Genomic DNA, 27,636 nt, shown 5'->3' on the forward strand with positions numbered 1-27,636 from the left:
ATTTAAAAGGATGTATCAGGTTTCAGTGAATTTTAATTCACCGGTTGTCGTTGCTGGCTTACAGTGTAGTATAAAGTAGACATTGTATGAGTGAAGGTCTGATACTATTTGTATTGAAAGACTTCTTAAATAAACTAATGATCTGTATTATGTAAGTCTATGCGAGATATAATATTATTTTATTCACAAAAAAAATGAGCATAATATAATTTTATTCACAAAAATAATAAATTTATGATACGAACGAATAAAAATCGGCGTAAATGTTATTAATAGATGATATATTTGGTAGATTTCATATTTTAGAGGTCCTCTATTAAAATCGTTCAAATAACATCTCTTAGACTTGTCAAAAAATTGACCGCGTACTTATTCCTGGAATTCCTTATATGGCATAATGCATATAGTAAAATCTTAAAAATCTATTTCTCTGAAACCGTAAGGGCTAAAGATTGGATATGTAGCATTAAACATCATATTGTAGAACAAGATTGTTCAAATTATGGTTCTTGGGGTAAAATTGACCAAGTCTCTGGGTCACCATTGGTTTCCATGACTCAATCAAACCGAGTCTGCAATTCTTATGTTTTGTTGTAATTAATGCTTCGGAGGGATCACTTTGTTTCCAGATTTTTTCCCTTTGGTATGTATACAATTTCAAATTGTAGCCTCCATTTTAATACTTGTGGTTTGTTTGCTTTACAGAATGATATGGACTTATTTTTGGAGCGTTTGTCCGCCATAAAACCTGAAACTTTGTCGGTCCCTGAACGAATCAGTTACGCTGTGCTGAAGGACACGATTCAAACTTGGGTAGATGGATACAAATGGAAAAAGTAAACAATCGTATTTGACATTTTTTTTTTGCCATTACAAAATAGAAATTTAAACAAGCGTTGTCATTTATAACGAATGTCATAACTGCTCGACAGATGATATTATTTTTTCTTTGTAATTATTGAGAAATTTGTTTTAACATTATAAATTTCCAGATTATGTCTTGCCTCAAACGTATTACACCAAATAAAACAATTTGGATAAGCATAAAATATCTTTTTATTATTAAAAAAAAACAAAAACAAAAAAACAACAACAACATAAAATATTCTTTATTCATGTAAAAAAACTACGACTAGAACATACACTTAAGCTCGCAAATAGGGTTTTGATATTATTGATGTGTTTTAAAATTTGCATGTGATCTTTGAATTTCAGTTACGGACCAATGAATCCTATTAGTTTCTTAGAGGGAATACAAACGTCTTACGGCAATGCTGCAGGCCAGGTGAAATTCGAAAATGCGACTAGTTTCATAAAATTTGCGACAAGGATTCGCGGATTCGGAATTCAGGTTTGTTACGAACAATTTACCCAAAAGTTTGAATTATTGAAAAATAGATTAATCTTATCTAATTATAGGCACTCTTATAGCTCGATATATATTCAATCTAAAACATTAAAAAATCGTATGAGGTCGGCAATTTCCGTTACTTTCCGTATCTTAAATTTAGCTTGAAAGCGGTTTAGGTGATATGATGTGATTCAATCATCAAGACGCTTATCTTCTTATACATGTTAGTGAGGGATGATTGCTTTAAATGTTCTGTCGCTCTTTTATTATTGTTATGTAAACTCTAATTCTTTGTTGATTTAGATTAAAATCTGAAAAATAGCTCATAGATTTATACCATTTTAACAATGATAAAAACAATCAATCTGAATGATTTCTTGTTTTTGTAGTATCTCATTGACTTAAAACACCATGTTATCTGAGTCTTGGTTTATACAGAATTCATTTCAGTTCGATTGTATAGGAAGCTATATATATATGGGCTTATAGACACTCTCTCGAATCCGTCGCTGGAACCACCCAGTACTAAGCAATGAATGTAAAGATTCTTTTTCAAGGAAACAACGGCTCTCCACTGACGGGGTTTGAACCAACGCGGACGGCGACCCTTAGATTGCTATTCCGACCCGTTAATCACTCGGCCATGTATCCATTTAGTCTACGACACTGAATCTATTGTCGATTCAGGTCTCCTTGTAGGCACTAACTTATTAAAATACTCTTGAATCGCATGTTATGTCAGACTGATTAAAGATAGCAGACGACCAAATATCTAGCATTTTTGTTCCACTTTAACTCTCATTTGGAACTGGAACATACGAAATTTAATGATTAAGTTATTTCTGAACGTATTTTAATTACAAAACGTAAATTTTCATATCATAATTAAATATGGTAAATTACTTTTCTGTATCTGTTTCATATTTATTAATATTAATATTTTTAAAATTGATCCAATGAAAAAAGTATTTAAGAAACCAACAACCTTTTTTTCCTACTATTTTGATTGCCCACCTCCAAAAATCACCGGAAAATTTATGCACGGAATATATCCGATCAACCCGGCATTACCGTGATTACGGCGTTTAAACACGGCGCTTATCGATCGATCGATTCCAATTGGACACCAACATTGGCACTGATAAGAAAGCGCGAGTGACATATCCCGTTATAGTACATCCCAGTTTGGAAGATCCTTGAATTGTTTGGTTTTATTAACCTGTCAAATACATACTGATTACACGGTCGATGCACACAATATATTAATCTTCGGTAGATTTTCGGTAAGTTCCGTGAGATGTACGCTTTACGATGGTATTTAATTTAATTTGTATGAATGAACTAAGTGTACTCAGCGTTATAGCGCAATAGGGTAAAGCATGAGTTTATAATCTAAGTGCCATACGTGTTTTAAGTTCGAGACCGCGTTGGTCCATGTTTTTTTCTTATTAATACTTTCAACATTATTGAAGCTATATGCGATTATTATTTTATTCCTTTTATTATGTTTTACTTAAAAAAGTCTATACTATTTTTAAAATTTAAATTTTTAACATGTTCAAATAATTCCTGTTTAAAATTAAAACGGATTAATATCAATAATTGTCATTTCAATGCCGTAAAACACACTACAAATCGGTTCCATTAATTATACTGCAAAAATAAAGAAAGAGTAGGCCTAAAACAATGTCATCAGTAAGGATCGAACCACAGACCTCTCAATTATCAGGCATTCTCTTTACCGACTGTGCTATTGTGAATTAACGAAAGCCTCCACATTAAGGTTGCATGACTTTCAAAACATGACCAATATACTCCACATTAATTCTCGTAAACTACACGGAACAAACCGAAGTGGGATCGAATATTTAAATGAGTGCTATAATGTATTCATAATTGACAGGTCAATAAAATCAGACTATACACTGATACAACGGTATCACAACTTTCCAAACAAATAAAATATTTCTGAAACGAAACATTAAAAACTTTGTTTCCAAATTACATGTTTGCTCAATACACATTGTAGATTGGCTCATTTTATTTATAGATTGAGCAGATAATAAAGAGGATGGAGGTGGCAATACGAGAGAAAACAACCTTAAGTTTAGAGTCTGTTGTAAGTTATTTTTATTTACATTTATGTTTTTTTTCTAATGACGAACATGGCGGCATTAACTCTGAAGACGACGAAAATGCAGACGACAGAAGAAACCTGTTACTGGTACTAACGATGTGATTGACGAAGACAATGGCAATGACGTTGACGGCGATACTGACACAAGTGACGACATGATAAATATCACATTGATATTGACGACAACACGTATACCACGACATTGACGGCGACACGCCTGTACTGACATTGATAACAACATAGATACATGTATATTGACCACTATGAAGCATTGACGACGGTATTTCTTCAGAACACATCGATGCTAACAAGTACATAGACTGTGATGACGACAGAGATGTTGACGACGACGGAGACGCTGGAAGCAATATTGTCTTTGATGACGAAGTAGACAATTACACTGACGATAAGAACAAGTAGAGATTTTGATGCTAAAGCATCAAGTCGCCGGATAGAAATATGATTGTATTATCATAAATAAAAGAAAATATCAGTTTAATGGTTCGAGTATAAAGAAAATAGGAACAATAAGTTGAGTAATGTTTATTCATAAACACGTTTTCATGTACTTGCCACAATTATATCTTTCTTGCTATAAACTTTGTAAAAGAGTTTTATGCAATAAATTTATGTTATGTTATAATAAAACATCATATTTGAAGCAAACTTGCTTAGCAATTTTGTCAAGAAACTGTTATCATTATTAGATAAGCAAGTATTGTTTGGCAATATTTACCCGAGACTTTCGGGAGCTGTTTCGTTAGCTTACATAACTTTTTATGATTAATGTTAACGATTTTATTGTAAGTATAATTACATGTATGATTATATCAATTAATACTGCTCGATGGTCTTATATGACGAAGTTGTTACATACGATATAGTTAACGTTTAATTGCCTTTCAGTGCGATAGACTATCAACACAAAGATAGTTTATTAGTTTTCTCTGTGTATCCAATACGATTCCGACCCCTACTGTCATACCGAGATTTTTCACACAAAATTACTTTGATTTGCACTTTAACCAGCTGCCAACCATTCACAAGTTACCTGTATGTCAGTCTTATCAGCCATTTGTTACTATTAATAGATTTTATAACAGTAACATATAACGGGTAGTCACGTGATTCTGGGAGAAGCAGTTTATAATAAATAAGATAAAAAAATAGAATAGGTCTCATAACATACAAACAACCAGATAATTTAAAAGTGTCATTTCAAATATCATACGTGATTTATTTATCATAAAATAGCAACGATTGACACTTTGAAAAAAGGAAAAACATCCCTAAATTCAATGACTGATCCATAGGGATACGTCATTAATTCATTTTATAAAAATTGTAATGTTGCTTTTTACGATGTCAATATTGGAATATTTCATTACATTGAACAACATTATTGTATGTTTGAATTTTTGAGATTACTGAAAACAATTGTAGTCTTTAATTGTTCAGTAATTGTTATGCTTTGTAACACCGCACTTTGGGGTCAAACGCACTTTGGGGTCGAACCCCAAAGTGCGTTATGCACTTTGGGGTCGGACCCCATAGTGCGTTACGCACTTTGGGGTCCAATTTCGACCCCAAAGTGCGTTAAACAGGTACATATGCATTTTTCAACATAAGGCAAACGACCGCACTTTGGGGTCAGAGAAAATTTATGTTCATTATGTTTTAAATAATATAGTGTAGTCAAAGCCAATGGTAAACAAAAATCAAGGTATTAAATAGACACAAAACATGTGCCCTGAATCAATAGGGATTTAAATGGTCTTGATTAGTAAGTGAAGAACTTTCACAAAATAAATCACCAAAAAAAGAATATGTATCAATGCAGATTCAGATTCACGCTTATTTTCATGAAAATTTTGAAAATTTATTTGAATGTATAATATTGTGGAACAACCAAAAGGAAGCAATTTGCACATTATCAATGGCACTTATAACTTACGTTAATTACCAAAAAGTTGTCAAAATATGCATAAATAGCCCTTAATGCGTTAGTAACGCAGTAGGAATATAGTTATAAATATTGAAAACTCAGTCATTGACCGCACATAACATGCAAAATATTACTTGAATCTTGAATCATTTTCTATAATCGTAGTACATATTTCTCAAGTTTGATTTTATTGAAATATTTTGACTCATCTGGAGTCATGCAGCTTTAAGCTTAAAATATGTTTTTCTAAAATTTTCTATTTATTTTAAAAGAATGTACACCTTTCATTAACTCCATTATTTTTAGCTAAATGCATCATTTTCCCGTTTGTTATTTACACATTTTACAGAAATATGATAGTCTTTGCATAGACAAAGGTATAAATTCTGGGTAATCTTAGTAAGACATTTCAGTAAAAAATTTGCCTGATAATATATTAAAATAGCCATTCATTTAGCTAAATGTGACACATTAGAAACTTGACTAGGTGAAGATGTAGTCCGTACAGGCAGTCAAAACATATCAACTATTTAAGTAGTCGCACATTAAGAGCGAGCTTCAGAATAATGTAAAATTCTCACTGGCGGTATAGAGGGGATTGTGGGGTATCGATCTCCCCGAGGTTTAAAAATAACATTTTAAAGGCCCATTATGCTTTTATTTGTTTTTCTTCAGCTTTTTTATTTTGATATTCTTTTATATTATCAAAAAAATACACATTGGCCAATTACCTGAACCATCTTTTTCAACTGTTGCTTTTTGACAATGATGAGTACAGTACTGTTATAGTGATAAGTAGTTTACATGTTTTATATGGAAGTCAAATACTACATTGTTTTGACTACTTTTATGACAAATAATTTCACATTTATCGCTACTTTATTCAGGTAACAAGCATCTTACATTTCTCTGATACCATTATTTTAACATTATAAAATTCATCTTTCTGAAGAAGTATGTAAGATTTCCCATTAAAAAAGCATCTGGCGAACGGTTGTTACGGAGGGGAAAAATATTAACTGCATTTTATTTCATTCCTTACATATTTAAAATGGAGCTCAACATGGCACCAAAAGTTATCAAGTAAATGACTGACAGAACGGGATATTTTTCGCAGCATCTTTAAACTTTAGGAATACACGATTTCTGTACTAAAATATTTTGAACGGTGGCAAAAAAGTGACATTTGCAACTTTTTTTTTTTTGTTTTTGATACTTTTTTTGTTTTTTTTTCGTACATATTTTTTGTTGTTTTTTTGTTTGTCATACATTTTTTTTAGTTTTGAATACATACTTTTTTTTAGTTTTGCATACATATTCTTTTTAAGTTTTGCATACATATTCTTTTTAAGTTTTGCATACATATTTTATTTTAGTTTTGCATACATATTTTATTTGAGTTTTTGGTACATATTTTATTTTTGTTTTGTTTTTTACTTTTTTTCGTACATAATTTTACATGACGCCATTTGCAAAGTAGAGGTTTGGATAATTACGCCATTTGTAAAACACCATTTTCAAACACTTCGCCATCTGTAAATTACAGTACCCCATTTGCAAACGCCATTTGCAAATACCAACATTTTCATTTTTGGAGGTATCAAAAAGATAATAACACTTTTTAGTATATATATATATACAGAGACATAGATATTATCTATGTCTCTGATATATACATGTACATGTATATACATGTATATATATATTTTTTTCTAAATCAGTGGAATATAAGGACCTATTTAGATCTTTTATTGTGCATTATTGTAATACACCAGTCATTTGTAACCACCTCCCTTGCCCCCGGGGGAGTGCGGGTTAAAAAAGAATCGTGTGATGTCTGCGCTGTTCCGGGGCATAAGGCAGGAATGTTATTATCTGAATATCCCCCGCAGGGCGAAGATTTTACCAGTGGTCGGCTTGGTTTAAAGTCAATGCCCCTCCCCCCGCTATACTCAGGGGGTGGGGTTGAGTGGTGCATATTCATTCACCAATCAACAGCCCTTTCCAAATAGACACTAATATAAATAGTAGATAATAATTTAAAAAAATACACTAATTATATAAAATACATATGATTTAAAAATGGGCCGAAAAAGGTCGGCCGAAACCAGACTTGCGCGGCCAAAAAACGACTGGGCCGATTCCAAAAAATGGGCCGAAATGTGACCAAACTACTGTGCTAGTTTTATACTCAACTATGGGCTGTTATGAGATGTGAAGGCTGTTTTGATTGGCTAAAATATGTACGAAAAACCAAAATAAAAAATGTACGAAAAACTTTAATAAAATATGAATGCAAAGCTCAAAAAACAAAAAACAAAAAAACCCCAAAAAACATGAATGCAAAACTGAAAAAAATATGTATGCAAAACTTAAATAAAAATATGTATGCAAAACTTAAATAAAAATAAATGCAAATGTCACTTTTATGCCACCGTAAGTTTGTTAAATGAACACAATTATTGGATATTTTAAGTGGTAAAATTAATGAAACTTTTATCACTTAAGCATCATCAAAGTATTGACCGCCATCTTGAACTCCACCTCAAATATTTCAATGTCGAAGATCGAAAATAAGTCAGTTCTCAGTATTTAAGCAGAACTCAGATTACACCTTTAGACCTCTGGAACCCAAAGTGCGTTGATATGTAGCATATTAACGCACTTTGGGGTCAATTTCTCGATTTTGACCCCAAAGTGCGTTTGACCCCAAAGTGCGGTGCGAAGTTTAACGCACTTTGGGGTCGGACCCCAAAGTGCGTTTGACCCCAAAGTGCGGTGTTACAATGCTTCTATTTTCAGATTTTAATGCCTTCTCCTACCATAGGTATAATATTAAACTGTTACAAATATAGTCGCCGGTTTCTACCGGCGACTAATAATTCTCATGAAGACCTTGACCTTGGCAACGACAATGACCCTGGTCCTAATTCTAACGACAGTATTGACGAAATTTACTGTTACCAAGACGATGCTATCACAGACATCACTGGCGGTGACGGTATTGACGACCGTAATTTTGCGGCGCCGTTATATGTTGCAACACCGCTAACTGTCGCACTTGCCATCAAATGTTGCTATCACCGCTAGATGTCGCAATATTTTTTGCCGTTAATTGTCGCACGATTTTCCTTTGCCGTTAAATATCGCAATGTTAACGTTAAATGTCGCACGATGTTTCCTTGCCGTTAAATATATATCACGGAACAACGGTGATTATACCCAATTTCCTGTTTGTGCTTTGAGGGGCATCAAAGGTCTTCCTCCAAAATTGGTATAAACCTACTATGTTGATGTGAAGTTTAAATTTCTGAAAACTAATTATGAATATGTATTTCCTAATTAGAAGTTTTAAAATCTTATTTGGAGAAATAAAATTTTTATTTGTCTTTTGTATAAAGAAATGGTAGTAATAAATTTTCTATTTATCTCCTATTTAAGATAACCAAAGTCCTACTTATGTTTTTGAAATTCCTATTCAGAAGCTAAAAAGTTCAAATAAGGCTTTTAAAATTCCTTATTTTTTGTTACAGGTTTTTAAGAGCAATAACTTTTTGCATCAGATAATGCTTAACCAAAACATTTTTGAAACTGTTGTCATATAATTTTTAAAGAGTTTCGACCATGCGACCACATACATGCATCGAGGACAAGTTGGATGGAAAAGTGACCGTGCGACCACATACACGCATCACAGGATTCCCTTTCTCTCGTGAGAAAGGGACAAAGAGTTGTCTGCCCTGTTATAAAAGGGTAGACTTTAAAAAAATGCTACCTCCTTATTGATAAGGAGGCTATTTTTCACAGATATGTCTTGAATTGATTTATATACAACAATAATAATGCAAACCAAGCTGGTAATCAGTTTTCGTCCTTTTTAGTCCGCTATGAAATTTTCAAAAGATCATATTTAATTTCTTGGAAAATTTTGAATTTACAGTTTTTTCTACTTTTCGTTCTTTGGATATTACAGAATTATTATATTTTTGCAAAACAGGAACATTTTTAAACGTTCTATATGCATTAGATATGGGAGATAATATTTCACACTTTGTACAAATACGTACATTGTATTAAATTCTATACTCGACTTATCCTACTTGTAATAGAAAATAATGTGATGGACTGCAATGAAAAAAATAAATATATTAAGCATGAGGTGCTTACAATTCTTACACTGGTAAGACCGCTTATATTTTGAACTTCTGAATTTGTAAAATGCACTTTTCACTCCTCTTTTTTAGGTCTGTCTATCAAGATAGAAATTTCTCAGGTTATTCAGCAATAAGTACAGAGCCTTTCTTATCTGATAGTAAGCTACTCCCCAGATCACCTACACAACGATAATTATGACATAATACCAACTATTTAACATGAATTTATAGAATATTGCGACATTTAACATTCTAACACTATCGGAATTTTTTCTATATAGACAAAGAAGGCCGGAAGCGTGCATTATTCTACAACAATGCACTCGCCGTTCTTATTATCTCCCTGTGTATTTTCACATTGAAGGCGCCATTTTGTTTAAAAAATCTGATAAATTAAAACAATTTTTTTCGAATTTTGTTGTGAAAACTATCTAGAATGAAAGAAAATGGTCTAACTAAGAAAATTAATCCGAACACCAATATCTTTAATTCAGTCGTTAACGCTGTACAGACGTTTAAAGTGTTGTTTACGTGACGTCACAATGTAGCGCCAAACAGCACGTGCAAAACAATCAAATCAAGTTTGCTATTTAATGTCGCAAACGAGTTTAGTTTTACATTTATTTCACTTTTAATAATTTGTATTTCGCTTGGAAAATTATAAACTGAAATAAATAAACAAACAAAGTTGTATCAACGTTTTCAAAATTCGTTATTTTCAAAATGTTTCTACAAACGGTAGATTTAACAGTTTTTTTTCAACCCACTGGAACGGCCTCTAAAGAACGTTTCTATTGGAAACTCTGAGGCGAAAACAAATTCAACCACCAAACATAAAGTCCAACGTTATAATAAAAATTATATTTTTTCTTGACGTATTAGAATGGAAATAGATATCAATTCTTCGTGCATTATTGTATAATAATGCACGTTTTTCGTTCAAATGCTTTGTAATTAATCACTCAGGCCTATCGGCCTTCGTGATTATATTACTACGCATTTGAACTCAAACCGTGCATTATTCTACAACAATGCACTCAGAATTGATATCTATTTCCTAAGTAGTGTTGTGACATTTAAGGGTAAACACAATTTAACGTCATCATTGCGACATTTAACGGCAAAATATGTTGACACATTTAGCGGAATTAGTGCGACATTTAGTGGCAAGTGCGACATTACGCGTCGTTGAGCCATATAACGGCGACGCAATGTTGCCAACGACATTGACGAAATTGACTGTAACGGCAACGATTATATCAAAACGTTAAACACTGACGACGAAAATATTGACGATCGTGATGTTGACAACGACGTTGACTCTGACCGTGATGCTAACTGTGGTACTGACGAAATTGACGGTGATGACGACGATGATGTAAACACTACAACAATGGCGACGGAAATGTTGACGGTCATGATGTTGGCAATTCTGATAAGCAATTAATCACATATTTTTTATACCTTGTCTTCTTAATGTAATTTTTTTCACGACATCAAATTTGCTGTTTGTTAATTGGCAAATCTTCTTATAAGTTTAACTACGCATACTTATTGCATCTACTTTAATTACTAGGAAAAGGTACCGGCCGGCCTGATGGACATATGGGAGAAATATAACAATAACGTCACAGCATTTGCCATGTATGAGCCGTTTACGGACAAGTTAAACGGACTAGTTACTGACGAGAACCAGTAAGTATCCCAAAATAGTCTTACATCAAAACATCTATCATCCTATCACCATCTAAAGCATTGCTTGTTTACTGTTAAGGCTGACCTTTGCTGTTGGGCATGGTTCCACTCCTGCGTCCGTCTTAGCTTTAGAATATTCCAATTCGGAACAAAATAATTGAGAGGTCAACGATATATGGAGTGTGATTCCACTGTGTGGTTGTTTACGTCAGGCTCTGTTTTGGTGACGTAGATAAATCATCATGTTCTCATAATAATACATGTGTAAGGGGGATCATCTTTTATTTCTTATCTTTACCATCTGAAAAATTATTTCTTGTTTGAAGAGAGAGAAATATTTGAATACAGGTGTGTAATTACAATTGGAAAATTTCGATTTAATTCGCTTTAAAATGTGAAAATGTTTTTCAGAATTATGGCAAACAGTGGAATGATTTATTTTTTATTCACATCAAGTTGATGCACTTTATCAATTATCAAACAGGATGGATTAACTGTTAAGAATTGTTGTTTTTTTTGTTGTAACAATTCAATATCTTTTTTTCTATATCCGTGTCCTCAAGTAGACACGATTCATGTCTTCCGGTAGGGAGCTGTTATTATTAAGAAAAGTAACAGAGGCTCTTAAATCCTAATGACGTCATATACGACAGGATATGATGTACGTAATAACACCATTGTACCGAAACACCTCATAACAATAATTGTAAATTAAAAAATTACATAGCAACAACTCGTAATTAGTTACAAAAAAATCAACATACGCTTGTCTCCCTTGCTTTAAATGCAGCATCTTAATCATTTTTTACAGAAAAAGCGAAATAAGGGAAACTGCGACCACGAACGTGCAGTTCTTACTTAGAAAAATAAAGGAATTGGCGGATTTTATGGAAAATGTAAGAGTGACTTCTATCTATTTTATTATTAATTGCCGACAATGATTGCCGATTTATGATATGACAAATTGTTTTATTAAGGGTACAATACAATTAAAATATACAATGAGCAATGACGAGAAATGAAAAGGAAATATCTTGATAATGATGGTGTTGGTAGTGATTATGTTAACGCTAATGATGATGAAAATCATGTGAGTTGGCTACAAGAACACGAGAAAGAAAACGACTTATGTAAAGTAGCCACATTCTAAACAATACTTTTTTCTTCGTATATTTTAGACATACAAACCAAACACTCGAGCTACGTTCGGTGTTGGAGGTTTACCTAGGGGAGAAGAATACTACCAGGCATGTCTGAAATGGCAACTCTCGGTAGATCTCACCGCCGACGAGATTCACGAAGCAGGAATCAGAGAGGTCAATCGAGTGTATAAAGAATTACAGAAGGTAAGACTGTCCGATGATTACTTAGACTGATAGGTATTGCGTGCACACGTAATATACGTCCGCATGTACAAGCTATCGCATAGCCACGTAATATATAGCGTCTGCATGTACAAGCTACCGTGTGCCCACGTAATATATAGCGTCTGCATGTACAAGCTACCGTGTGCCCACGTAATATATAGCGTCCGCATGTACAAGCTACCGTGTGCCCACTTAATATATAGCGTCCGCATTTACAAGCTACCGCATGGCCACGTAATATATAGCGTCCGCATGTACAAGCTACCGCGTTGCCACGTAATATATAGCGTCCGCATGTACAAGCTACCGCGTTGCCACGTAATATATAGCGTCCGCATGTACAAGCTACCGCATGGCCACGTAATATATAGCGTCCGCATTTACAAGCTACCGCATGGCCACGTAATATATAGCGTCCGCATTTACAAGCTACCGCGTGCCCACGTAATATATAGTGTCTGCATTTACAAGCTACCGCGTGGCCACGTAATATATAGCGTCCGCATGTACAAGCTACCGCGTGCCCACGTAATATATAGCGTCCGCATGTACAAGCTACCGCGTGGCCACGTAATATATAGCGTCCGCGTGTACAAGCTACCGCGTGGCCACGTAATATATAGCGTCCGCATTTACAAGCTACCGCATGGCCACGATATATATATCGTCCGCATGTACAAGCTACCGCATAGCCACGTAATATATAGCGTCCGCATGTACAAGCTACCGCGTGGCCACGTAATATATAGTGTCCGCATGCTACAAGCTACCGCGTGGCCACGTAATATATAGCGTCCGCATGTACAAGCTACCGCGTGGCCACGTAATATATAGCGTCCGCATGTACAAGCTACCGCATGGCCACGTAATATATAGCGTCCGCATGTACAAGCTACCGCGTGGCCACGTAATATATAGCGTCCGCATGTACAAGCTACCGCATAGCCACGTAATATATAGCGTCCGCATGTACAAGCTACCGCGTGGCCACGTAATATATAGCGTCCGCATGTACAAGCTACCGCATAGCCACGTAATATATAGCGTCCGCATGTACAAGCTACCGCATAGCCACGTAATATATAGCGTCCGCATTTACAAGCTACCGCGTGCCCGCGTAATATATAGCGTCCGCGTGTACAAGCTACCGCGTGGCCACGTAATATATAGCGTCCGCATGTACAAGCAATCGCGTGAGCACGTAATATCATATATTCTCTCACTTTTACTCGACTATTCGAAGCATAGGGAAAAACTTGTAGTCCTCAGGGGTCGGCGTCACTCATTGGTTTAGTTTTTGCGTGCAAGTTGATTTCTTCAAAAACACTGAAGGGAATGGGTTTAAACTTCACTCACTTATTTACATAGATAAATAAATAAATAATTAGATTGAATAAAAAAATGATTAATCAACGTCTTTCAAATTTCAGATCGTTGAAAGAGCCAATTTTCAGGGTACAGTAGAAGAGTATAACAACCATCTGAGGAAAAACGACAGTTTATTTATTGCTGACGGTGTAAGTTTTAAAGAAATTTCTTGTTCCATTTTGATATGTCCTGCCACCCTTTCACCCCCACCCTTCCACCCTCCCTTACCAAAAAGCACATAGGAAACTTTACAAAGAATGTTACACCAAGGACACCACGTTCTTTCGGAACATACTAAAATACACTTCAAAAGATCTTGTATTTTACCGTAGATTAAAGAATTTTGTCTATTAACGTAATTAAATAATTCACAATCAGGCACTGTTTACCATCGGCCGTAAAAAAGACAATTTGATAGATCCATCGGACCGATGACTTACATGCATCGGGAATGATCCTCCTCCTAGCCGCCCATATTTCGTCACCCAAACTATTGTTTGCTCGAAGAATTCCTTCCAGATTAAGTAAAAGTGGTGAATACATCAGATAGCGAATGTGAAAAATTGTTATTTTAAAGAGGATATAATCGGCCTTTTTTATGGATTTAAGTCAATAGGGTGTTGCAGAAATCATGATCATAAAATAGAAAATATCGTTTTTCTCCGCCGATGTTTACATTTTCATTCACTATCATATATAAATCGTTGTGGAGAGGTGAATCAGACGTCTTTAAGTGCATTTCGGTGGGCGAAAAGGCAAGATTTTAGCATTTATTATCCAAGCGCCTTGTCGGTATTTAGTGTAGTGCTCCAACACTCTTTTTAGGATCTGGCACCGTTATATATGAGTGAAATATTTAGTTTCTCTCACAATGAATTACATAATTTACGATCAATCGCTCATAAATATTTTGTTCTGAAAAGTATACCTCATACAAATCATTTAAAGAATTCTTTTTCTTATTTCAGTATTGACGTTTGGAATAAAGCACTTATTACTATCAAACAATGTTCGACTTTACAATCTTTCAAAAACAACTGTAAAATTTATTTTATAAGTTTACAGTTAGATACATGATAAAAATTGATCACTTTATATTTTAATTGTTGTAGATCTAATTGTTGATATTATCATTTTCTCTCTCTCTCTCTCTCTTTTAATCATTACGAGTTTATCTATAATTACCATGATTAATCATGTCAGTCGGATGAATGATAAAAAATTATCCAACCTTTTCATTATTTTTTATATATACCAAAAGATTTTAAATATTTGTATAAATCTACATTTTTTTCTTTGTTATTGTTAAATCAGAAGGCCATAGTGAAAATAAGTGTACTTGTTACTGTGGACTTTGTATGTTACCTATTATGAATAAAGATTTTATTATTATTATTATTGTTATTATTATTATTATTATTATTATTAGTTTTATAACAAACAGGTTTTATTTATCAACAGGATGAGGCCATTCAGAAGTTTCAAGAATTGTATGATCAGCGGATTAAACCAAAACTTGATAGAATGTTTAAAGATATACCTGATGTTCCATTAGTGTAAGTTAAAATTATTTGATTTTATCTTTATAATCACGCAGTCAACGGCATAGAGTCTGGTTAGACTGCATGATTTTGCTGGCAAGTCTGTAATCAGAGAATAAAATTCTATAAAATTTGACAGCTGTGGCGTTCCATAACATTAGACAGCCTAGGCGTTCCATAACATTAGACAGCTGTGGCGTTCGATAATATTAGATTATCTGTGGCGTTCCATAACATTAGTTCATCAACATTAGACAGCTGCGGCGCTTCATAACATCAGAGATCTATGGCGTTCCATAACGTAAGGCAGCTGTGGCGTTCTATAGATTGATAAGTTACATGTAACAAACTTAAAATGTATTTTTGAACTTGCAAAGTGATAGTTCTTTAGCAGCTCATTCACATTAGATGCAATATTGTGTAATGCTCTATCTGAACCCTCCCGCGCAAAATGGAATTAAAAATACTGCTGTTTCTTAACTAAGTTTTGACTTTTTTTGAAGTTCTTTTGTATATAAAAAAGTTCAGGTCAGATAAGGGTCCAAACAATTGCTTATTCCAGTACCTAAACTTACACTAATTAAAGAAATACTCTAAAAATTTTGCGCTAAAATAAATACTGGAGAATGTAATAAACAAGTAAAGAAAACAACCTTTCTTTTGGAATAATTTCAGCATAAAGCCGATGACATACGATGGACCAAATGGTATTTACAAGAATGGCGCACCAGATGGTTCCAGGCCGGGAGTTTTCTATGCAAATGTTATGTCGAAAGTGTAAGTATATCCGGATAACACTTTGTTGGTAACTTGGAGCAGGGTCCTTCAAATAGAATGAATGGCATTGCCTCGAGATAATCTAAAATAGCTTCGGTTCCTTCTAATTGACCACAATAACAGGATGAAGATTTTTTTTAATAAACAAGTTAACAACTCCCATCCCATCCCCACAAAATAACCCAAAAACAACAAAAACGACAACCCCCCCCCAAAACAACAAAACATCAACAACTAACAAAAAGAACAACAACTGTTTACGAAGGCGTTATATTTTTGATCGATTCCAATATCTATATATTTCTTATAAATAACAAATCAAAACTTCTGAAGCTGTTGTTGGGTAACATTTCTAAATGTAATTATGCATGTAATTATTTCATGAAACATCTAAGTTAAATCTAACAAAATTAATATCATCTGTATAACAACATCGTTTCCAGGCCCACATTTGACATGGCAGCCCTGATGTTACACGAGACGGACCCGGGACACCATCTGCAGGACTCGTATGCTCTCACTGCTGAAGGTATTCCAATGTTTAGGAAAGCCACGGATTTCTCAAAGTACTTCGCAGTGCCTCTTCATTTTCCTTTCTATACGGCATATTCGGAGGTAAATATTACTTTGGTTTTTAAAGGCCCATTATTGTCAATCAAACGTTTGACCCTTTATCAAGAAGAAAAACTCTTCTCAGGCATAATTTGCCTTTAAAATATTTTTATTTTTATCTGCGCACAGCACACCGTTTACAGACGTTCAGTCTTTACGGTGGTTCTACTAAGGTGCCCGTATGTGCCTGAAATAATACACTAAGGGGTCTTCCTCCACCAGTAAAGCTGGAAAGTCGTCGCGTGATCTATACTGTGTTATTGTGATGGTAAAACCAATCCTAACTTAAGCAAGTATTTAAGTTTATGGATAGAGCTAACAACTTGACTAAGTACTTTTAGTATGCAATGTCAATGCTCCATGGTCAGTTCAAAGACTGTGATTATTATTTACACATTACTTTAGACAATATGTTTAGACCATACACTATGTCTTGTCTATGCTCTTATGTTCAGTCCATGACCTTTATTCAGTTCGTCTAAGCTGCCTTGTCCTAACATTGACCTAGTCCGTTCTTTTGCAGAATACTAAATGTGATTATTCATAGCAAAAGGCAGTGTTCCTTCGGTTCAGTGTCACTATAATTATATTTTTTCTATGCTAACTCGATCATTTTGAAACAGCTTTTATGTTCTATTCTGTTAAAAGGGTTGGGGATTGTACTCTGAAGATCTAGGGGAAGAACTGGATATTTTTGAAAACGACCTGGAAAGGTAAGTTGATAGCTTATAGGAAGTTATAGAAGTACATGTAATTTTATGATTATGAGCAGTGCATGGTTATTATATCGTATTGAAAACCATTGCCATGCCGCCACTTATTCAAATTGATACTGTAAAGGACATACAACTTCTACATGTATCTTATTCTTAATATTGTTTTATTTTTTCATTTTATTTTTGCTCACAATAAAGAATTTCATCAAACTCCATTTATTTGTTATTCCTTTTTTTTAGTTTAAATGTATAATGCAAAGTCTTTTTTTCATGCAGTTTTCACGGTGTTTGTAACTTTTGCTTAACCCTTTAAACAGAAATGATCAATAAAAATATAATCTTTTGAAAAAATATATTTCAGGTTTGGCAAATTTGGTTTGGAAATATTCCGTGCTGCACGCCTGGTGGTGGATACTGGAATACATGCAAAAGGGTATCTATTTTATCTTAAATATTTCTTATTCATTATCATAATAATACTAGTATTGAGGTTTGTCCTTTATACAGTTATTTTACGGTGGCGCAGAGGTTATTAGAACGTGTTAGCTATGTTTCGTACGATATAGCTAACACGTTTACCATGGCTATAAAAATTACAGTATTACATTCGTTCCTACGTTTAGCTTACTCTTTTTGCACATGCTATTGAAAATCTGGAAACAAAGTGATCCCTCCGAAGCATTAATCACAACAAAATTACAAGAGAATTGCAGGCTCGGTTTGATTGAGTCTGTATATGAGGGACAATGAATACGTGCAACATCCCTCACGCCTGAGCAGTACTCAATTCTCAACACTCAATAGTGCATGAATACTTCAATCGACTTGAAATATTTATAAAAAAAACTTACATGTTTAAACGACAGAAAAGTAACGTGTAACGAGACAGCTATCTAAGTTTGTACGACTTGCTGTAATATTGCGTGTCACTTCTGCGCCACCATACATGTTTCCTCTCATTATTGTTTCCGGCTTGCATGGTTGCGGGATACATCAACTTATGTATAAAATGGTAAGTTTTACTTATTCAATGTAAGTTCTTTTATCACACGCAAACACCCGCGCGCGCGCACGCACACACACACACATATTTATGATGGCATTTGGAACGAAAGCTTCAAAATTCAGAAAAAGTCAATTTCATAATAATGCACATTAACTCTTATGTGAATATTTAAATTTAAGAATGATTTTATATCTGTCATTTATTTCAGTGTAGGGCGACATTATTAATTTTTTTTACTTTTTCTATTGAATAATTTATTTTTCAGATGGTCACGTGATAAAGCTATTGAGTACATGAGAAATTACACGGCATATACACCTGAATTTATTGCACGAGAAATTGATCGTTATTCCACGTGGCCGGCGCAAGCTACTTCGTACATGATCGGAAAGCTGAAGATTCGGGAGTTACGGGATATGGCGGCCGGAAGTCTATGTAAGAATAGATTTTTTGGTTGTGAAAGCAATTTTACTTTTCTTACAAATCAAAATAAAAGATCATTCCTACAATTAAGCCAAATTTTCAAACCATTGAAGCTATTGTTAAATTTGTAAAGAAGTGAAATCGATAACATAATCATCCTTTTTATAGTTGACTTTTAATCGTCTGCTAATTTTATTAGTCGCGTAAAAGTTTTTGGAATGGTATTCTAAATAAAATTAATTATTTCAGGTAAATACTTCGATATCAAGCAATTCCACAGCATTTTACTGAGCAATGGTGCTATGCCCCTAAGCGTTGTAGAAGACCTCGTGAACGAATGGATTAAACACGTCAGAGGGCGACAAAATGACGTCGACCAGGGATGTTTGAATCAAATTGTCGATGAATTCTGGGAATGGAGAATGAAGAATAATCCAGAGTTTGCTAGTAATATTGGAGACCATAGATACACGGACAAAGTGGAGGACTATAGCCTAGAAGCTTTTGAAATGAGAAAGGTAATTAAAAAAAAACCCTTCCCCAATTCCTCCCCATACGAATGTTGTATTTTCCATTGTTAATGCACCCGCAGTAGCACAAAATAAAATCAGTTATGACCGACCAAAGATATGTCGTCTTTAATAACATTGTTCTAAGAAGACATTTAAATAGGTAAATAATCTTTGTCAGTCACTCGATACTTCCGGTTTGAATCCCGTTAGTGACGTTTTAACGTTGGTTCATATTTTTTGGTGCGGTAGGTGGGTGCAGAAATATCCGATCGTGCCTGAAATAATGTGCGGATTGAACTTCACACTGTATGACTTTAAACTGTACACAAATCACTACACTGCCACGAAAAGGGAAAGCATCATTTTGCTTTTTGATTTGATATAACTGAAGTTAATTTCCAGTTTTCTTTTTATTTGAACTCAACTATTTGACAGTTCACGTTCCATAAGTAAGGCAAATACCACACTTGTTGAAAAAAAAATCCAAAAACAAACACAACAACATCGGAATCTGCTATCAAATGTCAACGATCAGAATGGAAACGGTTTGCTCATTGTTTTTATATTCTGTCTTTATCTACATTATTTAAAATATATATAAATGTATTTTTCCTTCAATAAGCTGTAGGTTTGAGTCCCGCCAGTAACTGTAAAGTCTCTTATGTGAGGAAGCTACCCAGCTAGCTTACGGGAGGTCGGTACTTCTACCCAGGTGCTCGCTCGTGCACAAAGGGGCACTTGACATATTCCTCTATAGTGAAGCTGGTCAGACAGCTTATGATTCTTACATTGTCGGTGTAACATAGAAGCCAACATTTTATTTCAGGAAGAATTGTTTAGAATTTGGTTATCATTTCAGAACGACATGGATATGTTCCTGAAACGTCTAGGTTACGTGAAGAGAGACCAGCTGGCGTCAAGTGACGCCGTGACGTTTGATGTTTTGAAGGACACGATTCAAACATGGGTGGATGGATACAAATGGAGATTGTAATGATATTATTGTAGATTATGAAAGTAGTCACAGTAATTATATTAATCTTGCGCGATCAATTTGATACTTGATACCGGCTACAAAAGAGTTTTTAAGTGAAGATTTAGGTCACAGTTATTTAGGTCATATCTATGCGATAAGGGAAGTTTTCAGGACAGAAATACATGTTCTCCTTAAACTTTATAGATTTTGTCATAAAACAGGTATAGACTTTTAGCTTTTGAACATTAAACGATGAAAAAACGTATACTGAACACCCCCACACAAAACACAAAAAAACCCAAACTAATTCTGACCTTTATCTTTTCAGAAGTATTTGTAACATCATATCAACCAGTCCCGTATTAGGAGAGCAGTACGCATATAATAGAAAAATGGCCGATCAAGTCATTTTCCGTTGTCTGGACTTAAAAAACACTGTCCATTCTCATTCGTTGTCGTTTTATTAAACTCGTCCCAGAGATGTAATGAGGCATATCACAGATTCGGCAAATTTAGAACGCGTTTTTAGCTCGACTTTTTTTTTTATGAAAAAAAAAGTAGAGGTATTGTTATAGTCAGGTCGGCGTTGCCTTTGCCGTTGCCGTTGCCGTTGCCGTCCGAAAACTTGTACCTGGATCATAACTTTTTTATTTCTTGGTGTATTGTCTTCATACTTGGCCACAACAACCCTTGGGACAAGACCTTTCAGTAGACCACACTAACCTTGACCTTCATCCATAAATGACCTTGACCTTCAAGGTTAAATGTCCAATTTTTGCTTGTTCATGCTGTTATTGGCTGTAACTTTGTTATTTTTGAATGGATTGTCTTCAAACTTGAACATAATAATCTTCAAGGATATCCCTTAAAAATAACCAGTCAGACCTTGACCTTCACTCATAAATGACCTTGACTTTGAAGGTCAAATGATTGAAATTTTTATTTTTTGGCTATTATTGGCTGTAACTTTGTTATTTTTGAATGGATTGTCTTGAAACTTGAACATAATAATCTTCAAAGATAACTGTTAAAAATATACCGAAAGACCTTGACCTTCACTCATTAATGACATTGTCTTTGAAGGTCAAATTATTGAAATTTTCATTGTTTTTGCGGTAACTAACTGTAACTTTGCTATTATTGAAGGGATAAACTTCATATTATAACAGAACATTCTTAAGGACCAGACCTTGTTGTTTATCAAACCCAAATTTGGTTGGGCTCTTTAATGACCTTGACCTTGAAGGTTATATTACTGAATTTTCTCAGATTTGTGCATTTATTGGTGTGTGTGTATATATAATATATATATATATATATATATATATGTACATGCATATTATATATATATATATATATATATATATATATATATATATATATTATACATATATATATATATATATGTATATATATATATAATATATATATATGCGTGTATATATATATATATATATATATATATATATATATATATATATATATATATATATATATGCATGTATATATATATACACACACGTATATATACATATATATATATAAATTGCGTCATTTTTTCTATTTTTAGAAATTGCATCATTTTTTTTCTATTTTTAGAAATTGCGTCATTGTTTCTATTTTTAGAAATTGCGTCATTTTTTCTATTTTTAGAAATTGCGTCATTTTTTCTATTTTAAGAAATTGCGTCATTTTTTTCCTATTTTTAGAAATTGCGTCATTTTTCTATTTTTAGAAATTGCGTCATTGTTTTCTATTTTTTAGAAATTGCGTCATTTTTTCTATTTTTAGAAATTGCGTCATTGTTTTCTATTTTTAGAAATTGCGTCATTTTTTTCGTATTTTTAGAAATTGCGTCTATTTTTAGAAATTGCGTCCTTTTTTCTATTGTTAGAAATTGCGTCATTGTTTTCTATTTTTAGAAATTGCGTCATTGTTTTCCTATTTTTAGAAATTGCGTCTATTTTTAGAAATTGCGTCATTTTTTCTATTTTTAGAAATTGCATCATTTTTTTCTATTTTTTTAGAAATTGCGTCATTTTTTCTATTTTTAGAAATTGCGTCATTTTTTTTCCTGTTTTTAGAAATTGCGTCTATTTTTAGAAATTGCGTCATTTTTTTCTATTTTTAGAAATTGCATCATTTTTTTCTATTTTTAGAAATTGCGTCATTGTTGCTATTTTTAGAAATTGCGTCATTTTTTCTATTTTTAGAAATTGCTTCAAATTTTATATTTTTAGAAATTGCATCATTGTTGCTATTTTTAGAAATTGCGTCATTTTTTCTATTTTTAGAAATTGCGTCATTATTTCTAATTTTAGAAATTTGTTCATTTTTCTATTTTTAGAAATTGCGTACTGTTGCTATTTTTAGAAATTGCGTACTGTTGCTATTTTTTGAAATATGCTTAATGTTTCTATTCATATATATATACAAAATATATAAACAAAACTAATGTGACAAGACAGACCAACTAAATTTATAAAAAGGAAACGTTAATATATGTTCAAACCTTTCTATGTTTGCGTTTAGAAAAAGTAAAAAGTCGAGCGTTGCCCCCGCCCGGCGGTGGCTCTTGTTTTCTAATGTTAAAATACAAGTTTATATTAAATGCCATGTATGAAAATGCACCGTATACATATACATGTATATTTTTGTTTACATATAGTTATGGACCAATGAACCCGGTTAATATACTTGAAGGGATTCAAACAAATTACGGCTCTAGGGCAGGACAAGTTAGATTTGAAAAGGAAGACGACTTTAGAATGTTCGCTAAGAGAATACGCAGCTATGGTGTACAGGTAGGGTCAAAATAGCTTTAAGGTGAAGACATTTCACAATATAATTTATAAGTAAATAGAATAAAAATCAAAATAAAAACAACAAAAAAACTTACTAGTAATAAGTATACTAGTTACCTCCTCACGCAGTGTTCTGGCATCAATCAAGGGGATACCTCAAAGACTGGTCAGTCCATTATCGGTGTAATGTTAGATGAACTCGTGTAGATATGAGGTTTCCGTTATGCTACACTTTGAAGTGAACTACTTATCTTACTGCTACAATATTCGAAACAGTCGCAAAGTGTAACCAGACACACTTTCAAATAATGGGCAAAACAGTTCTGCAAATGCAAATTTATATACAAAAAAGTTCATCTCTCATACTCGTATGCTTTTGAATGAAAACAGTATTTGTATCATGTTGTAAAATCATATTTGTTTGATCTCACAGATTGGACAAATAATCACACGAATGGACAAAGCAGTAAACATGCGGACCACCAATCATAACGTTTCAATAGTAAGTTATTTTCTCTTATATAACCGTTTCAAAAGTGGAGCTGTTTTTACATAAACGTTTACATTTGTAAATTGTTTCCATATACATGTATTCATTGATAAGTTTGTAACATTTTATTTGGTTTATTTGATACACGACGTAAAGGTGTTCTCATGTCTTTATGTTTCATGCTTACAACCTTGTTTTTCTTTTGATTTTGAACAAAGTTTGATGCATTACTCATTGTTCAGATGAACACTTTAAAGATTGCTGGCCACCGGCTTCATACGATCACTTACGTTATTTCATTGATGTATTGACAGGATGTTACTGTTCGGAGGAGACCGGTATTTTAAGTGTTGGTCTTATTTGTGAAACATTAACCTACTTAATGCATGGCCTTGCCCAGCTTTTGGGACTGTCCATCTTAAATCTAAGGGATTTCAGAAGTAAAACACAAAATATGCCACCAACAGTATAGAGTCTAGTCCGACAGTAGGGATGCGCAACCGGTTCCTGCAGGATCAGGATTAAGCTGCCATGTAAAGCCCAACCTGACTACACTGACAGCAAAAGCTATCCACCTCCGGTTCCGGCAGGTTCCGGATTAAGCTGCCACTGCCATGTAAAGCTCGTCTAAATGACTCACGTTCAACGTTCTTTATTTTAGGCAAAGGTGCCAGCACTGATGGAGAATATGCGAGCAATGTATGTTAATAATGAGACAGCTTTCCCGATGTACGAACCGTTTAAGGACAAGATGGATGACCTGGTTTCAAATGCTACAACGTACGTGCTTTAATGTGTTTTATGTGTTTTATTTTTTATTTTATTTATTTATTTAACGTAAATTATTCAAGGTTAAATATAGTTAACTATTTTTTTAGAATGGTAAATTTTTATAGGACAAAATAATCAAATCATGAATGATGTAGGAGTTGTTAAATGACACAAGTTTAAGAAGTAAGGAAAAAAATAAAGGTTGAACGATTATGTTTATGTTTAGGGTTTTAAAATATGTTCTGCCCAATAGAACTGCAATATTTGAAATGAATCATTACTCATTTATTTGGCAATATACTAAATTTATTCAGTCTAATAAATCAACTGTTTTATAAAAATAATTTTAAACACTGAATTGTGCGCCGTTCTTGACCAGTTTAATTTTGTAAATTCTGACTAATAAACACTTACTTATACGTAGGGAATTGCTATATTCATAGTGAATATGCCATTTACTTCTCTTTTTACCTTAACCAATACAAATTAAATTTTACCTTTCTTAACCACTTTCCTCTTAGGCTTAATACAGTCATGTAGCGGGATTTCGATGTACTAAATCGTTGATGTGTACTAAATTATTACAATATACGAGTAATAAAACAAACAATGCTACAAAACATTTGCTACCTATTGTAATTTTGATCTTTTTTTTTCAGGAAAACTACTATTCGAGATGTTGCTGTAACCAATATCAAGTTTCTTCTAGAGCAAGTAAAGCAACTTGCAGCGTTTATAAAAAATGTAAGTGTTATTGAAGTGCCCATATTTTGTTCAAGTTGAATCTGTTTTCACTCCTGAAAAAGAAATTTCAATGAGACATGAATTAAACATCAGCGTGTAGTTAGAAACAATATGACATTGACAACTTGTACAGAAGTTAGTTGATTTGCGTTTTAATTTTTTAATAAACTTGCAATATTTAGTGGTTTTTTGTGTGTTTTTTTTTTACAACTAGCCATTGAACCAACAAATTGTATGTGTGTGACAGTTTTAGGCGGAAATACACGGAACAGAGACTCATTGAAAGTAAAGACTTGCTAAAGTGACAATAAAAATGTTTTATAAAACACAAAATCCCACAATACATTTCTAAAATGATGTAAAAACGTAAAAATGCTGCGACGGATTAAATTTCGCTATTTTTGCGAATTGAATGTTTTTGCAAAAATGAAATTTTCGTTAATATCTACCTTATAAATTAAACAGAACTGAAAAAAGAAATATGCGGACTTTTAATCTTGCCGATTTAATCCGATATAATGATTTCTCGAAATTTTGGCCTCATGAAAAGATCTGATTTTACACATATACAGTACTTGTGTAATAGAGTAATTTTACCAAGAACATTAAAAATCAAAAAAACATACTTTTGATTAATTTTTTCTGTTATTATTCAGACTTACATTCCAAATACGCGGTCATCATTCGGAGTGGGCGGTCTTCCACAGGGGGCGGAGTATTACAAGGCGTGTTTAAAATGGCAACTTTCCATAGACCTATCAACCGATGAGATACACAGAATGGGAATAAGAGAAGTTCAAAGAGTTCATTCTGAAATTCAAAAGGTAAGCTTTATGATGCCACAAAACAGTTTAAACTTTCAAAAAAGATTTTTCGTAAATGATATCACAAGATTGGCTCAAATATTGATTGATATCTTACGTGGTAAGTATGAAAATGACTTATTCGGCCCACGTCAGCGTAGCAGATCCAGATTATTCGGTACCATTCGGCACAACAGTGTCGTCTGATCATGATCTGCGCTGTTCGCTGTTCAATCAGGCCTTTTTACAATACAATTTTTCGATAGTAACGGATGTTGCATTTTGCACATGCGCATTCTGCGTAAAACGTCGTTTAGAATTTCCCTTAAATATAAAAAATTTTGTCTGATTGACAGGTGAACAAGTTCATTGAACATATTTTTGCCACCTTATTAATAGTCTGTTACTTAGTTAGGGTTTTTTGTACATGTTTACATATTTTAGCTGGATCATATTAATTCAACTAACTCCGGTCATTTTATTTGTACGCATGTCAATATATATTTATTGTTTAAACATTTTCTCAAACGTGGCGTGAATCTGAAATCTTGCGGTTTAAACTGTAAGCCTAAATTATATAATGAACGAGCAATGACAGCTTTTCATTGGTTAATATTTTAATGTTTTCATTATATTGAATCATGATGAACTTCACATGCTTTATATATACAAATATTCCTTTTTATAACTAGATAATGAAGAGGGCAAACTTCAAAGGAACAGTGAAAGAGTACAACGAACATCTACGTAAAAACGATAGTTTATTTATCACGGATGGTGTAAGTTTATCTTATACATGTAGTAAGACTGAATAGGATTTACATTTTGGATTTGGAACTAAACTGGCTGTAAACATATCTCACATGATGAAATCCAAAGTCTTTGGCGGGATTCGAAACCGTGGCAGTTGCGTGACAAAAAATAAGCCTAAATCAGCGTGCCTAAGATACCCCTACTGGCCCTAGTAAAAGATACCCCTACTGGCCCAAGTAAAGCATATCTTCTGTCAATGATCGATAAAAAAATATATGTAAGTTAAGTTATAAGTTTTGTGTAACTAATTATATAAAATTATAGTAAGATTGTAAGTGGACGCATAGTAATCTTATAATCATAAAGGAAAGTTTCTGACAAGACGACAGTCAAACTTGATTATTATGTGTCTATATAGCAATTCCTGTTTTGGTCAACTTATTTTGTTTTCTAAATTTTCAATAAGAATTCTTATACTGAAAGATCTAGGAATACTGAACAGTATTCAAAGTCAAAAATGAAATCAGTTTCCATTTTGCTGATTTTTATTTATAATATATGTACATTTTAATTTCATATCCAGGATGTAGCTTTGCAGATGTTCAAAGATTACTACAATAAAACTATTGTGCCAAAGTTGGATACAATGTTCGAAAATATACCAGATTTTCCTTTAAAGTAAGTTCAAGTT

At 33.4% G+C, this 27,636-nt stretch overlaps 1 protein-coding gene across 2 annotated transcripts in view; it reads left to right on the forward strand.

Moving 5' to 3' along the window:
- LOC132722711 (uncharacterized) overlaps positions 1-27,636 on the forward strand; it is a 60,730-nt gene that overhangs the window by 25,904 nt on the left and 7,190 nt on the right. For both annotated transcript variants that reach the window (XM_060707236.1, XM_060707237.1), the window contains exons 3-24: positions 706-836; positions 1,216-1,351; positions 3,402-3,470; positions 11,164-11,282; positions 12,094-12,178; positions 12,461-12,628; positions 14,080-14,166; positions 15,479-15,573; positions 16,234-16,335; positions 16,779-16,950; positions 17,596-17,660; positions 18,025-18,096; positions 18,935-19,104; positions 19,342-19,610; positions 20,464-20,594; positions 23,249-23,384; positions 23,818-23,886; positions 24,536-24,654; positions 25,305-25,389; positions 26,046-26,213; positions 26,885-26,971; positions 27,529-27,623. In XM_060707236.1, coding sequence (XP_060563219.1) covers positions 706-836; positions 1,216-1,351; positions 3,402-3,470; positions 11,164-11,282; positions 12,094-12,178; positions 12,461-12,628; positions 14,080-14,166; positions 15,479-15,573; positions 16,234-16,335; positions 16,779-16,950; positions 17,596-17,660; positions 18,025-18,096; positions 18,935-19,104; positions 19,342-19,610; positions 20,464-20,594; positions 23,249-23,384; positions 23,818-23,886; positions 24,536-24,654; positions 25,305-25,389; positions 26,046-26,213; positions 26,885-26,971; positions 27,529-27,623 — 2,630 coding nt within the window. The remainder of the gene's footprint in view (positions 1-705; positions 837-1,215; positions 1,352-3,401; positions 3,471-11,163; positions 11,283-12,093; positions 12,179-12,460; positions 12,629-14,079; positions 14,167-15,478; positions 15,574-16,233; positions 16,336-16,778; positions 16,951-17,595; positions 17,661-18,024; positions 18,097-18,934; positions 19,105-19,341; positions 19,611-20,463; positions 20,595-23,248; positions 23,385-23,817; positions 23,887-24,535; positions 24,655-25,304; positions 25,390-26,045; positions 26,214-26,884; positions 26,972-27,528; positions 27,624-27,636) is intronic.

The sequence above is a fragment of the Ruditapes philippinarum genome, unplaced genomic scaffold (assembly GCF_026571515.1).
Source record: "Ruditapes philippinarum isolate M1 unplaced genomic scaffold, ASM2657151v2 ctg5817_1_1_1_1, whole genome shotgun sequence".
Lineage (NCBI taxonomy): Eukaryota > Metazoa > Mollusca > Bivalvia > Venerida > Veneridae > Ruditapes > Ruditapes philippinarum.